Source organism: Narcine bancroftii, chromosome 7, assembly GCF_036971445.1.
Source record: "Narcine bancroftii isolate sNarBan1 chromosome 7, sNarBan1.hap1, whole genome shotgun sequence".
Lineage (NCBI taxonomy): Eukaryota > Metazoa > Chordata > Chondrichthyes > Torpediniformes > Narcinidae > Narcine > Narcine bancroftii.
The window spans coordinates 48,473,003-48,487,428 of NC_091475.1; the positions used below are offsets into that span (position 1 = coordinate 48,473,003).

General features: G+C 37.8%; 1 protein-coding gene across 6 annotated transcripts in view; it reads left to right on the plus strand.

Moving 5' to 3' along the window:
- Positions 1–14,426, plus strand: part of zdhhc23b (zinc finger DHHC-type palmitoyltransferase 23b) — a 47,842-nt gene that overhangs the window by 12,976 nt on the left and 20,440 nt on the right. For all 6 annotated transcript variants that reach the window (XM_069890001.1, XM_069890004.1, XM_069890000.1 and 3 more), the window contains one exon: positions 11,180–11,341. In XM_069890001.1, the coding sequence (XP_069746102.1) occupies positions 11,205–11,341 (137 nt within the window). In that variant the 5' untranslated portion in view covers positions 11,180–11,204. The remainder of the gene's footprint in view (positions 1–11,179; positions 11,342–14,426) is intronic.

Sequence of the window (14,426 nt, forward strand, 5' to 3'; positions counted from 1 at the left end):
TCTTCTAATGACTATAAGGAATGGAAGATTATCACTTCCAGATTTTATATTTTACTATTGGGTGATTAACATACATAATTTACTTCTATTATTACATTTGGCTAATTCTGCCCCTTCTGGTTAGAAATTGAATTGCAGTTCTCCAAAAACACTTCTATGTTGGCAATTTTAGGGTCCTTTTTACCATTTTCTTTCTCTACATTGACACAATCCATTAATGAGAAATAGGTTGAGACTGTTGGCTCAATTCAGTTATTTTTGTTGGTCTTAATGGCTTTTCCTTGGCTAGTCCTGTTATAGATAACCATCTTTTCCAGTCGTCCTTGCTGGATGCAGGTTTCAAGGAATGGCATAAATTAGGCATCCAAAGTTTTAGCGATAGAATTCAGGAGTTGGGAAGTGATGCTGAGACTGTTCAAGGGATTGGTGAGGCCAAATTTTGAATACCGTGTGCAGTTCTGGTCACTGAATTATAGGAAGGAAATCAACAAGGTTGAGAGAGTGCAGAGAAGATTTATGAAAATGTAATCTAGAATCTAGATTAGAAAAAAAGGTAGAGAAGTTTAGGTCTTTATTCCTTAGAGCATAGAAGATTGAGGGGGGATTTGATAGAGGTATTTAAGATTGTGAGAGGGATGGATAGAGTTGATGTGGACAAGCTTTTTCCATTGAGGGTAGGAGAGATTGAAACAAGAGGTCATGAGTTAAGGGGCAAAAGTTTAGAAGTAATATGAGGGGAACTTCTTCCTCAGAGAGTGGTAGCTGTATGGAATGAGCTTCTGGGAGAAGTAGTGGTGGCAGGGTGGATTTTGTCATTTAAGGAAAAATTGGATAGGTATATGGATGGGAGGGGAATGAAGGGTTATGGGCACAGTGCAGGTAGGTGGGACTAGAGGAGAGGACTTAGTTTGGTGCGGACTAGAAGTGCCAAAATGGCCTGTTTTCGTGCTGTAATTGTTATATGATCTCTTTATTCGAGATAATTTTGCCTCTTTTGAATAATTATCATTTGAATAATTATCAGCCAAATTTAATCTTTATAATAGACATTTTTTAGATATTTACAAATTAGACATTTTGTTCAATCTAAGCTTTCTGATTTCCCTTGAGTTTCAAATGCTAATATTCTTATTTTTAATTTATAGTTTTGTTCTCATGATGGATTGATACCATGTATTTATAATTACTGGATTTAAAATCGGTCTTCATGGTTGGGATCAAGAGTGATTGGGAATGAGGAGTCACGTGATGGAGTAGTGGCCGGACGGTGAACTCCAGCCCTCTCCAGAAAAGTCGGGAAAAACAAGAGAAAATACAAAGGCACAGAAATACAAGTTAAAGAAAAGTGAGTATAAAGGTGGAAAGAAGATGGAGACAAAAGGAGAAAAATCAAAATCAACGGAAAGAAGAGAGGAAGAGAAGACAACGGAGGAAAAAGGTGAAGGCCTTACCTGTCCGAAGAGGCCCGCTGTGGAGAGAAGACCCCACTACCTCAGGTCGGTAGAAAGAGAACTACAACAATGGCTCACAGAGCCGAGTAAAAGTGCGCGATGCGCATGAAAAAAAAACACACCGACGGGAGGGGGGACCAGCTGGGGAGTCGATCTCCACAGCAGGCAACGACAGCTGCAGAACACCTGCAGCAAGAAGAGACCACAGAAGACAATGGAAACAAGAAAGAAGAGGAGGAAAGGGCAGCAAAGAAACAACAGATGGTCAACCTAGAGGAAGAAGAAGAGGAAGAATACAGTGAAATAGATAAAGGGAAAGGCAAGGTAAAGGATATACTTGCTCTTGTTAGAGGATACATGGAGTCATTTAAAGAATGGCAAACACAGGAATTCAATGATTTAAGAAGAAGAATAAACAACACAGAAAAGAAAATAAATAAAATGGATATGACCTTAACAGAAATGGGGAAAAAAATGGACAAGATGGAAGAACGGGCAATAGCAGCAGAAATGGAGGTAGAAGACTTAAAAAAGAAATTGGAGGAATCTAATAAAAAAACTAAAGAGACACAAGAATTACTAGCCCAAAAAATAGATATAATGGAAAATTATAACAGAAGAAATAACATAAAGATAGTGGGCCTTAAGGAAGATGTAGAAGGCAAGAATATGAGGGAGTTTATAAAAGAATGGATCCCTAAGGCCCTAGGATGTCCAGAACTACAGCAAGAAATGGAAATAGAAAGGGCACATAGAGCATTGGCCCCTAAACCACAACCACAACAAAAACCAAGATCTATTGTAGTAAAATTCCTAAGATATACTACAAGAGAAAAGGTACTGGAGAAGACAATGGAAAAAGTAAGAGTGGGCAACAAACCACTGGAGTATAAAGGGCAAAAAATCTTCATTTATCCAGATATAAGCTTTGAACTCCTAAAGAAGAGAAAAGAGTTCAATGCAGCAAAAGCGATTTTATGGAAGAAAGGATATAAATTTACACTGAAGCATCCTGCGGTATTGAAAATATTTATTCCAGGACAACAAAACAGACTATTCTCGGATCCAGAAGAAGCACGAAAATTTGCAGAACAATTACAAAAATAGACTGAGGGATGAAGACGGGTAATGAGAGCAAAAATCATCACGATTGATATGTATGTGGGTAAAGACAAAAATAGACTGAGGGATGAAGACGGGTAAGGAGGGTAAAAATGACCACGATTAATATGTATGCGGGTAAAGAGGTATAAGAGTGAATAGAGACAATGGGCATATGTGAAAGTATCTGTAATTAGAGGAAAACATAGAGAGTATAGACAAGAATTAATAAGGGAAGGTAATGGAATAGAGAGAATAAGGAGGGAATTAAAAGAGTGACCTTTGTGACATATAAAAAGCGAAATCTTTTCTGGGGGGGGCTGGGTGGGGGAAAAGAGCGGTCACTGCAAAATCAGTTGACGCTTGCGAGTGGATTCGCAAATCCAAATTGAGAGGGGAGATGTGGTTGTCCGACAAGGGATAAAGGGCAACTCAGGAGGGGAAGGGGAGATTGGGGATAAAGAAGATAGAAATAGGAGAATAAGGAAAATGTTGGATGTTGTAGGAATGTTGTCTGGTAAAGAGTTGAAAATAAGAAAACAGAAATGGAAAAGGAGGAAAGGTAATGATGGAAAAACAGAAAGAGAAGATAAACAAAATATAAAATGGCTACGCTGAACTATATGACTCTAAATATTAATGGAATACATAACCAAATTAAAAGGAAGAAACTACTAAATTTACTGAAAAAGGAAAAAATAGATATAGCATTTGTCCAAGAAACACACTTAACTGAATTGGAGCACAAGAAATTAAAGAGAGATTGGGTAGGACATGTAACAGCAGCATCGTATAATTCAAAAGCAAGAGGAGTGGCTATATTAATTAGCAAAAATGTGCCATTTAAAATAGAAGAGGAAATAATAGATCCAGCAGGGAGATATGTTATGATAAAATGTCAGATATATTCAGAGCTTTGGAATCTACTTAATATATATTCACCTAACGAAGAAGATCAAAAGTTTATGCAAGATATCTTTTTGAAGGTAGCTAATACGCAAGGGAACATACTAATAGGAGGGGATTTCAATCTGAATTTGGATCCAAATATGGATAAAACGGGGAAAAAAATTAACAGGAAGAACAAAGTAACCAAATTTATAATTAAATCAATTCAAGAAATGAAACTTGTGGACATATGGAGGAAACAAAACCCAAAAGAAAAGGAATACTCATACTACTCGACTAGACATAAAACATACTCAAGGATAGACCTATTCCTGTTATCAGCCCACATTCAAGGGAGAGTTAGGAAAACGGAATATAAAGCTAGACTATTATCGGACCACTCACCCCTGTTATTGGCAATAGAGCTAGAGGACATCCCTCCAAGAATGTATAGATGGAGATTAAACCCCATGCTACTTAAAAGACAGGATTTTAGAGAATTTATTGAAAAACAATTAAAAATGTACTTTGAAGTAAATACGGAATCAGTGGAAGATAAGTTTATACTATGGGACGCAATGAAAGCATTCATTAGAGGGCAAATAATAAGTTATGCAACCAAGATGAAGAAGGACTATAATCAGGAAACAGAGCAGTTGGAAAGGGAAATAATAAACATAGAAAAAAAATTAGCAATAAAGGAAGATACAACCAAAAGAAGAGAATTGGCGGATAAAAAAATAAAATATGAAACATTACAAACATATAAGGTGGAGAAGAATATAATGAAGACAAAACAGAAATATTATGAACTAGGGGAAAAAACACACAAAATCCTAGCATGGCAGCTTAAGACAGAGCAAACTAAGAAAATGGTATTGGCAACAAGGAAAAAAGACAAACAAATTACATATAATCCAAAAGAAATTAAGGAAAACTTCAGAGAATTCTATGAACAATTATAACGAACCGAAAACGAAGGGAAAGAAGGGAAAATAGATGAATTTTTGACTAAAATTGAACTACCAAAACTACAAATAGAGGAACAAAATAAATTAACAGAACCATTTGGAACAGTAGAAATACAAGAGATAATAAAAAATTTACCAAATAATAAGACACCAGGAGAGGATGGACTCCCAATAGAATTCTACAAAACATTTAAAGACCTAATAATACCGCCCCTCCTGGATGTAATCAACCAGATTGATGAGACACAAAACTTACCAGATTCATGTAAAACAGCAATAATTACAGTGATACTAAAACAAGGGAAAGATCCACTCTCACCAGCGTCATATAGACCAATATCTCTGCTAAACACAGATTATAAGATAATAGCTAAACTATTAGCGAACAGATTAGCAGAACAGGTACCGAAAATGGTAAATTTAGACCAAACTGGATTTATCAAAAAAAGACGCACAACAGACAATATTTGTAAATTTATTAAATTAATTTATGCAGTTGAAGGAAATAAAGCACCGGCAGTAGCAGTTGCTTTAGACGCAGAGAAGGCCTTCGACAGAGTAGAATGGAATTACTTGTTCAAAGTATTGCAAAAATTCAGTTTACCGGAGAAGTATTTTAATTGGATTAAAGCATTATATAAGGGACCGTTAGCGAAAGTGACAGTAAATGGACATGTATCAAAGCAATTTAACTTAAGCAGGTCAACGCGGCAGGGATGCCCACTATCACCATTATTGTTTGCGCTAGCTATAGAACCACTAGCAGAATCGATAAGAAGAGATAATAATATAAAAGGAATAAAAATAAAAGACAGGGAATATAAAATCAGTCTGTTTGCGGATGATGTGATAGTGTACTTAACAGAACCAGAACTATCAATAAAAGAACTATATAAGAAATTGAAGGAATATGGAGAAGTGTCGGGATACAAGATAAACGTAAATAAAAGTGAAGCAATGCCTATGAATAACGCGGATTTCTCAAAATTTAAGGAGGAATCCCCATTCAGATGGCAAACGCAGGCAATAAGATACCTAGGTGTGCAAATAAACAAAAATCTAGGCCAATTATATAAACTCAATTACAATCCACTAATGAAAAAATTACAGGACGATTTAGAGCATTGGAAAGAGCTACCACTAACACTGATAGGAAGGATAAACTGTATTAAAATGAACATTTTTCCAAGGATACTATACTTATTTCAGGCATTGCCAATACAACTGACAGAAAAATTCTTCAGAGTTAAAGAAAATAATAAGGAGATTTTTATGGAGAGGGGGGAAACCGAGGATAGCACTAGATAAATTAACAGAATGGTATAAACAAGGAGGCTTACAATTGCCAAACTTCAAAAATTATTATAGAGCCGCACAATTAAGGTACCTATCAGATTTTTATCAAACAAGGGAAAAACCAGACTGGACGAGACTAGAATTAGATAAAATAGGGGAAAAGATACCTGAACACATATTATATAAATGGGACGAAAAATTGGTACAACATAGAACTTCTCCAGTATTACACCATCTCCTCAATATATGGAAGAAGATTCATGTAGAAAGAAATAAAATAAATTACCAAATACCAAAACTAATATTGACGCAAAATAAGCTACTCCCTTTTACAATAGACAACCTTGCCTTTAGAAAATGGGAAAAAAAAGGGATTAAAAGAATAGAAAATTGTTTTTCAGGAAGTAGATTCTTATCCTTTGAACAAATGAGAGATAAGTACAATATAACTGGAGATACAGCGCTGGCATATTACCAACTGAGATCCTACTTGAAAGATAAATTAGGAAGCAACTTGAGTTTACCAGAGGGAAGTAACCTTGAATATGTGATTACAGATACAATGTTAATCAAAAGATTTATAAAAAATATGTATATTAAACTGCAAGAAAAGGAAAATGAGGAAACAAATGGTAAAACTAAACAAAAATGGGAACAAGATTTAAATATAAAGATAAAAAAGGAAACATGGGAGAAGTTATGCTCTGGAACGATGAGAAATACAATAAATACGAGGCTGCGTATGATACAATATAATTGGTTACACAGACTATACATTACACCGCAAAAGTTAAATAAATGGGACCCAACAGTATCTGATAGATGTTTTCGATGTAAAAAAGAAAGGGGAACAACAATTCATGCAATCTGGACATGTGAGAGAGTAGAAAAATTTTGGGATGATCTCAATCAGATATTAAATAAAATAACAGAAAACAATATACCAAAGAATCCAGAGATCTTTCTCCTAAGTAACATAAAAAATAAAGAATTTGGAATTGACTTGGAAGATGCACAAAAAAGATTTGTCAAGATAGCCCTAGCCGTAGCAAAAAAATGTATTATGTCAACCTGGAAATTGGAAGATAATTTGAAAATACAACAATGGTATATAGAAATGAATAAATGTATTCCATTAGAAAAAATAACATATAGTTTAAGAAATAATATTGAAATATTCGAACAAGTATGGGAGCCTTACATTAAATACAATAGCGAAAACCTACCGGGAACAAACATTACCTAAGTTGATGGAAGGAGAAGAAAAGAAAAGAATGGACTCAGTAGAATTTCTGGTGTATTTTTGTTGAATGACAACATTGTCTAACTGAATTAATGCAACCTAGATTGTATACCTAAAATGGATGAGAGTGGGGGGGTGGCTTGGGAGGAGGGAGGGGGCAGGGAGAAAAAGTCACTGTAAATGTGTGGAAAAGAAAAAGTGTATATCATGGCTATTGTGATTTATGGTGTGGAAAAAAAAAGAAAAAAAAAAGAGTGATTGGGAATAAGATTTGAATATAACATTTTCAGATGAAGATTGGTACTCTACTCTCAGCTAGATCAATGAGTCTTGTGGCATCTCTATCTCTTTTCTGATGGCAGTAGCGAGAACAGAGTATGTGCTGGGTGGTGTGAATCTTTGGTAATTGACTGAATTTTGCCTGTGATGTACTGGGCTGAGTCCATGACCTTTGGCAGAGCTTTCCCTCAGAAGTATTGGTACCTCTTACCAGGCTGTGACGCAGTCGGTCAGAACATTTTCCACTACACATCTGTAGGCTTGTCAAGGTTTTCAATGTTTTATTGAACCTCAGTAAACTCCTGAGGAAGTAGAGGCACTGACATGCTTTCTTCATGATGACATTAATATATTGGGTCCAGGTAATTCCCAGGAATTTAAATTTGTTCACCCTCTCCACTGGATTTTATACCTCTGGTTTTCCCTGCCTAAAGTTTACAATTAGCCCCTTCGTTTCAGTGAGATTGGTTTAATCTTTATCAATCTTTTCTGCACCTTCGATATTATGGCATCAGAATTTTAAGCATTGTCCTTATGCTTAGCATAAGTTTCCTACTTCCCAATTTCATTCCTGCCAAAATAAAATCCAAGTGCTTGGCTGGCTTTTGTAATGGTGTTGCCAACCTGTGATTGACATGCTTATATGTCAATATCCTCTACCCCACCAAGACTTGCACCTTTCCAAGTAAAAAGTGACCTCCATTTTACCTACTGCAATATTCAAATTTCTAAACATTAAATTTAATTTGCCAATCAGTTGTCAGTTTTATATTTTTTATATTCTCCAGTAATTTGTTGCAACACTCCTCTATATTGACTATTTCCTCACATCCAGTTTAATGTAATCAGCAAATTTAGAAGTTGTGGTCATTGTATTTGTTTGCTGCAGAGTATTTAATGACTTGGATCAGTGGGCAATGTTGCAACAGATGAATGTCTGTATTGTCAAAGGAAATATCATAGCATTGACCAAGATTTGTGTAAAGACAGTGAAACCTTCAGAAAAAAAAACTTGACCCAAACATTTTTCCATCAAATTCTGTATGAGACTGTTCATACCTCTTACCTCATGGTTTTCTCTGTGTCTGTAGGTCAAATAGTTAGGTAAGTTTAGAACACGAATTTGACTAATTACTTTGACTGTGATCGGTAGTTCTGTGATAATGGAAACAAATTAATTGTCATGTTCATTGTAAGATGTGCAAATTCTTGCTGCAGTTAATCAAGTACTTTGTAAAAAGAAAATGACAATAAATTAAAGATATCATAAATACAAAATGGAGTTACTATTCAGTTACCAAAGTGCAACAAAACTAGTTACACTCGTGCATACTGCTCTTTTTGTCCTGGTTTTTCAAGTCTGCCTTGAGCATGTTCATCCTCAGGACACTTTCTGGGGATGCCACCACCAGCGCTGATGGCTTCCTGGAGGGAGACTCTTTGGCAAAAATGAGGGAGATCCTTAATGGCAACTTGGGGTCCCTGCTATGTGTCGGGGTTTTCTGGGATGATGATGTGTTCATCACCAGTGTCCAATAGTGCCAGCCACCACTGAATATTACCTTACCATACCCAGTGTATGGCGTTAGGGATATAGGGTGTTGGGTCTCCCGCCCAGGAACTGGCTGTCAAACAAATCCACCAGGGGACCCGGCCCCAATCCTATGGTAGCTGAGCGAAGGATCACCACCCACTGGGCTATTTCCCTGTTGCAGCTCCGACACTGGTTCATGCAGGGCCTCAGTATGGTCTGGAGGGGTCGGACTAACCCTTGCCTTTGGAGGATTGATCTCATCCCTCGCTCAATTTCCCTACATTGTACCCCTTCCAGAGTGTATACAGGGCAGAAGTGGGTATCCTGTTGATTGGATCCCTAATTACCCCTGCCTTCAACAGTGTCATGTACATGGGTCATACGGAGACCCCTATCCTATGCCTTTTCTACCTTCCGGATGTAAGCACATGTGCTCCAGTCCTTCCAGCAGATACGTGGTCTCCCTCAGTGCTGGACTGATTAAAAAGTCCTTCAGTAGTGACCAGATATCCTATCAACACCAGGTCAATCCTAGTGTCCTTGGGGTGTACCTGCCATGGGAGCAGTCAGAGCTTTGAAATTTTTTTCTTTCCACTCACATATCACTAAGTATTTTCTATGCCATAAGTGCTCTGTGATTAGTAAGGGATTGCTTAAGGTGGTATGTGAGTGGAAAGAAAAAGTTTGAAAACCACAGTTTTAATCGTACCTAATTGACTCGTTATATGCACGGTTTCATAACTCCAAAGGAAATGGGCCAATGACAATTTTTCTCAAGCAAAATATTTCAGAAACAATTGGGTCTAGAGCAGTGGTTCTCAATCTTTATTCTATCCACTCACATGCCGCCTTAAGCAATCACTTGCTTTTTAATCACTGAGCACCTCTGGCATTGGGATTACTTGGTATGCCAATGGAAAGGAAAAGCACTGCATCAGGGAGTTCTGTGACTAGAGCCCACTTGCTAAGGACCCTTATCCCTTCCTCTGTCATATGCCACTGCCTAGAATTGTAAATCCCACTCCTGCAAGTAGGGGTATATCACATAGACTACTGTTACTACCCACTCCAGAGAGGTGCATTGCCATCAACTGTATCTAATGGCATCCACAAGGCATTGTTGATGGATTGTTGATTAGATGCATACCGATAGGATAGGTTCACACTGGTACTACCCTTATCCAAGTTCCATAGCAGCTCTAGGGCCAGGGTTTGCCCACCATGGCTCTGTCCTTGACTTGGTCTGGCTACCAGCCAGCATGACGAGCCACTTCCAACTGCTGCATCTTGACTATCCTGCACGCTAGTTCTGTGCCTTTAGTTCTGGCCCAGGTTTGATCAACCTAGACTGCTTCCCCCATGGTGGAGCAATGCTGCTGCAGTGTTTCAACCACCCCTGTTAACTGGGTGTCCTGTTCCTTTCTCCCCAGAACTCTATGTTGGGGCCTCAGGAAGGCTGCCAATTGCCAAAAGGCACCTCTCTGGCTCCCCCTTACTTCCTGGGAACCCCATTTCTGTGAGGCGGGACACAAGATGGTTCGCATTCTCCTCCCCTTGCAAGTCCAAGCTATCTGACCAGCCCACTGGTTTATTATGATCTGCCAGCAGGCTGGCCAGACCGTCACACCCAGCACTATTGTCTGTCTGCCCTGAGCCTCTTTACATTCCAGAAGGAATTTTTATCCTTTATTTATTTTTCAATTTTTGAAAGGTATTTGGTTGGACAGATACTTGGATAGGAAAGGTGCAGAAGGCTGTGGGACTGATGTATTCAAATGGATTAGTATGGACAGGCATCGTGAAATTAGAGGACCCATTTCTATGCTGTATAATTCTGTGATATAATTTGTCTGCCATTTGCCTTCCATTTACCTTTTATGCCAGAGCATTGAGATGTGATAAAATTACACTTTGAGAGCATACTGAGCAACATCCTGTTGAATCATATAAAGCATTCCTGTCTTATCGATGTAATATACAGTACTGCTTTTCTAAATAACCAGGAGCATAAAACTCTGCCAAGACCAGTGTCATAAACTCCTGGACACAAGTTTTCTGCCTGATCCAATATTTCAAGCAGGGAGGTAACTTGAGAATGTCAAGGAATACACCGACTCAAATTTAGGAGCTGTGTTAGTTCTCTATTTTATGCATTCAAGCAATTTATAGCAGAGGATTATATTCTGTAATGTCTCAAGACCTGAAAAAGTATAACTTAGATTTTGTTTGTTCAATAACGATTGTTAATATAAGTTGAAAGAAATAATGAGGACTATGCAAATGAGGAATAGAACCTAATCATTTTGTACCCAAATATGGCCGTAACCCAGGACTCTTTGCTTTGCATGCAGTCCGGTCAGAGTGGGAACCAGTCATTATGGATTACTTAGCTCTATTTCTGTCATTGTTTTTGTAGATTTAGGTTCAGGAAAAAGCACATCATGAAGAAGAAATGCTCCAAAGTGTCTGATGAGGATGGCAGTCTTTGCTGTTGTGAGTACATAAACCGTCATGGAGAGAGAACTCACATGCTGGCCAGTTGCTGTGACTGTGAGGATGTGGACGAGGCCTGTGACAGGTCAGAAATGTCTTACCATAATGTGTTGTCCTTCTGTTATTATACTTTGCCAAAGCAAATAGTTTTATTCATTTCACTGAGTCCCAATGAAAGTCCTCAAAACTACTATGGATTGTAACCACTGTAAATTGATGTTAATTTGCCCTATTTTGCCTTTGTTAATGGAATTCAATCTTTGCTTTGGACAAGTTAACCCACTAATTTCTTTCATTTGAAAACTGCACACACATAACAGTACAAATAGTCAATTCCCTTTTTGAAAATGTCTTCCCTAAAATGTAGATTGAAATTTCCTCTCTGAAAATGTATTGCTCTATTATGTAAAAACATCTGATGCCTTGGGACATCTAGATGTGGCCCAATGTTACAATATCTAGTTATCATCTTATTATGCATTATACAGTAGTTGTGTTGAACTCTCCACCAGCAGCCGTGACATTTCCATTCCAGAAAAAAAGTGCTTTCACCAGGATATCATCTTGTGCTATAAAATTGATTCATTTCTAGACATTAAAGCTTCCTTCAAATTTGTGGAACCTTTTTCTTGCCTTTAGTGTTAACGAAGATATGATTGGCTTTGTGTCAGTTATGGGCATTCTCTTGGGTATAGCATGTTCTCTGATAGCTAATTATGTGATTTGGTGGTCCAAAGTGTGTCGAGGGTGCTTGTGAACTGGATGGTGGGTCTTCCCCATCCATCTTTGAGTGTTCTCCTTCATTATTTTGTACAGATGAAGCATACTGAAGCCAAAATACTGTGAACCCATGGTCAAAGGAATTCAATAGAGTTCATTACAATTCCTACCTTTCAAACTTTTTTTGTGGGGGGGGGGTGGGGGGGTGGGGGGGTATGGGTTTTTGGTTTGGGTGGAAAAATGTAATAAGTGATGTATTATTTCTCATGTGGGTGGGCTGACTTGTCTTAACGTGGCTTTATCGCTGGATAATTTCTACTGGTAATTGATTTCCTGGAGTTTTAACTTCCAGCTTTTAACTTTTTTTGTCTTTTAATTGGGGAATATCTCCATAGACATTTCCCACACACATCATTCCTCATACAATAGATGCCAATATTGGTTTGGGACATAAAATGGTGTGAATGTTTAATGCCCTGTTTAATAAGTCAGATGGTCAACCATGCATGTACCAACAATGAGAGCCATTAGGTGATTGATCCTTTCCAATGAGACCACGCTGTACAGTCCCCTCCCTACAAACTGCTGGTCCATCTTTTATAGGTAGCAATAATTCTGCAGTAGTTACATCCTGTGACTTCCCTTTTTAAACCTTTGTTAATAAGTTTTGCTTTGAAAGTCAGTTTTAAAATCCCCAAATTGTTTTGCAAGATGGCCAGAATGATAGAGGTCCCATCATAGGATGGAAAGTAGACACCACTATAGAAGGATCCAATTGCCACAGAGTTACTACACAAATCACAAAAATGTATTTTTTTTTTAGTTAAAGAAATGGAAAAGCCAAACCGAAATTAAAAAAAAAAGCTTGGACTGATCTGGAAAATCATTTACTTTTAAAATATACCTTAAAATAACTTGTGTTGCAAAAGTGAAGCATTTTATAATTCTTTGTGGCATTAGTTTTCAATGCAAAATGATGTACCCAGACGAATTGCATTGCTGGCAGTCGATTAAGATTCAACTATTAAATTGAATTAACTTTTATTTTTGCATAATTTCATTTAGCATTGCATGTAAGTAAAATTCCAGGAAACCAGATGGTTTATGTGAATATTGATCTTGCTTCTCAAATCCTTCTCAAATGTTGCTATTATCAGATAGTGTCTTTGTATTAAAGATGCATCGACATGTTTCTTTTTGAGTATACTGATCACATTTACATTTTAATAAATCTTTGGCTTGGCTTTGCGGACGAAGATTTATGGAGGGGTAATGTCCACGTCAGCTGCAGGCTCGTTTGTGGCTGACAAGTCCGATGCGGGACAGGCAGACACGGTTGCAGCGGTTGCAAGGGAAAATTGGTTGGTTGGTGTTGGGTTTTTCCTCCTTTGTGTCTTGTCATTGAGGTGGGCTCTGAGGTCTTCTTCAAAGGAGGTTGCTGCTCGCCGAACTGTGAGGCGCCAAGATGCACGGTTTGAGGCGATGGTCAATGTGGCAGGCACCAAGAGATTTCTTTAGGCAGTCTTTGTACCTCTTCTTTGGTGCGCCTCTGTTTCGGTGGCCAGTGGAGAGCTCGCCATATAACACGATCTTGGGAAGGCGATGGTCCTCCATTCTGGAGACGTGAACTACCCAGCGCAGTTGGATCTTCAGCAGCGTGGATTCGATACTGTCGGCCTCTGCCATCTCGAGTACTTCGAAGTTGGAGATGAAGTCGCTTCAATGAATGTTGAGGATGGAGCGGAGACAACGCTGGTGGAAGGGTTCTAGGAGCCCTAAGTGATGCCAGTAGAGGACCCACGATTCGGAGCCGAACAGGAGCGTGGGTATGATAACGGCTCTGTATACGCTAATCTTTGAGAGTTTTTTCAGTTGGTTGTTTTTCCAGACTCTCTTGTGTATTCTTCCAAAAACCTCACAAAGATTAAAAAATAAACTAGTGTTAATGCATTAATGGTAATCTATTGTGGATAATTCGGTCTCCTGTCTTCCTCATGGTTTGTTGCATAGGTCTGGTTTTAAAAATGCCTGTGAAACTTTTTATATTTGATTTAGATGGCAGCCTTTATTCTTTATTTCTTTATTATGAAATTCGATCTTTGGTAAAATGTATGTTTGGTAGAGATATGATTTTACCTAAAATGACTAAATTTGAGACCAGAGAAGGGTTATATTTCATTTATGTATCAAATATTACAGGATGGTATGGATAAAAAGGGTTGTGATAGATCTAAAATTAAATGGGAAGCGGATATTGGTTTTATTTTTTCTGAAGAGGATTGGTTAGGTATCTGTCATGATAGTGTAACTAGATTGATAAATGCACATTATGCAATGATTAATTACAATTTTTTACATCAATTATATTTGACACCTGAAGAATTTTAAAAAATGTGGTTTTAATGAATCAGATTTGTGTTTTAGATGGGGTGATACGGTTGGAACTTTTT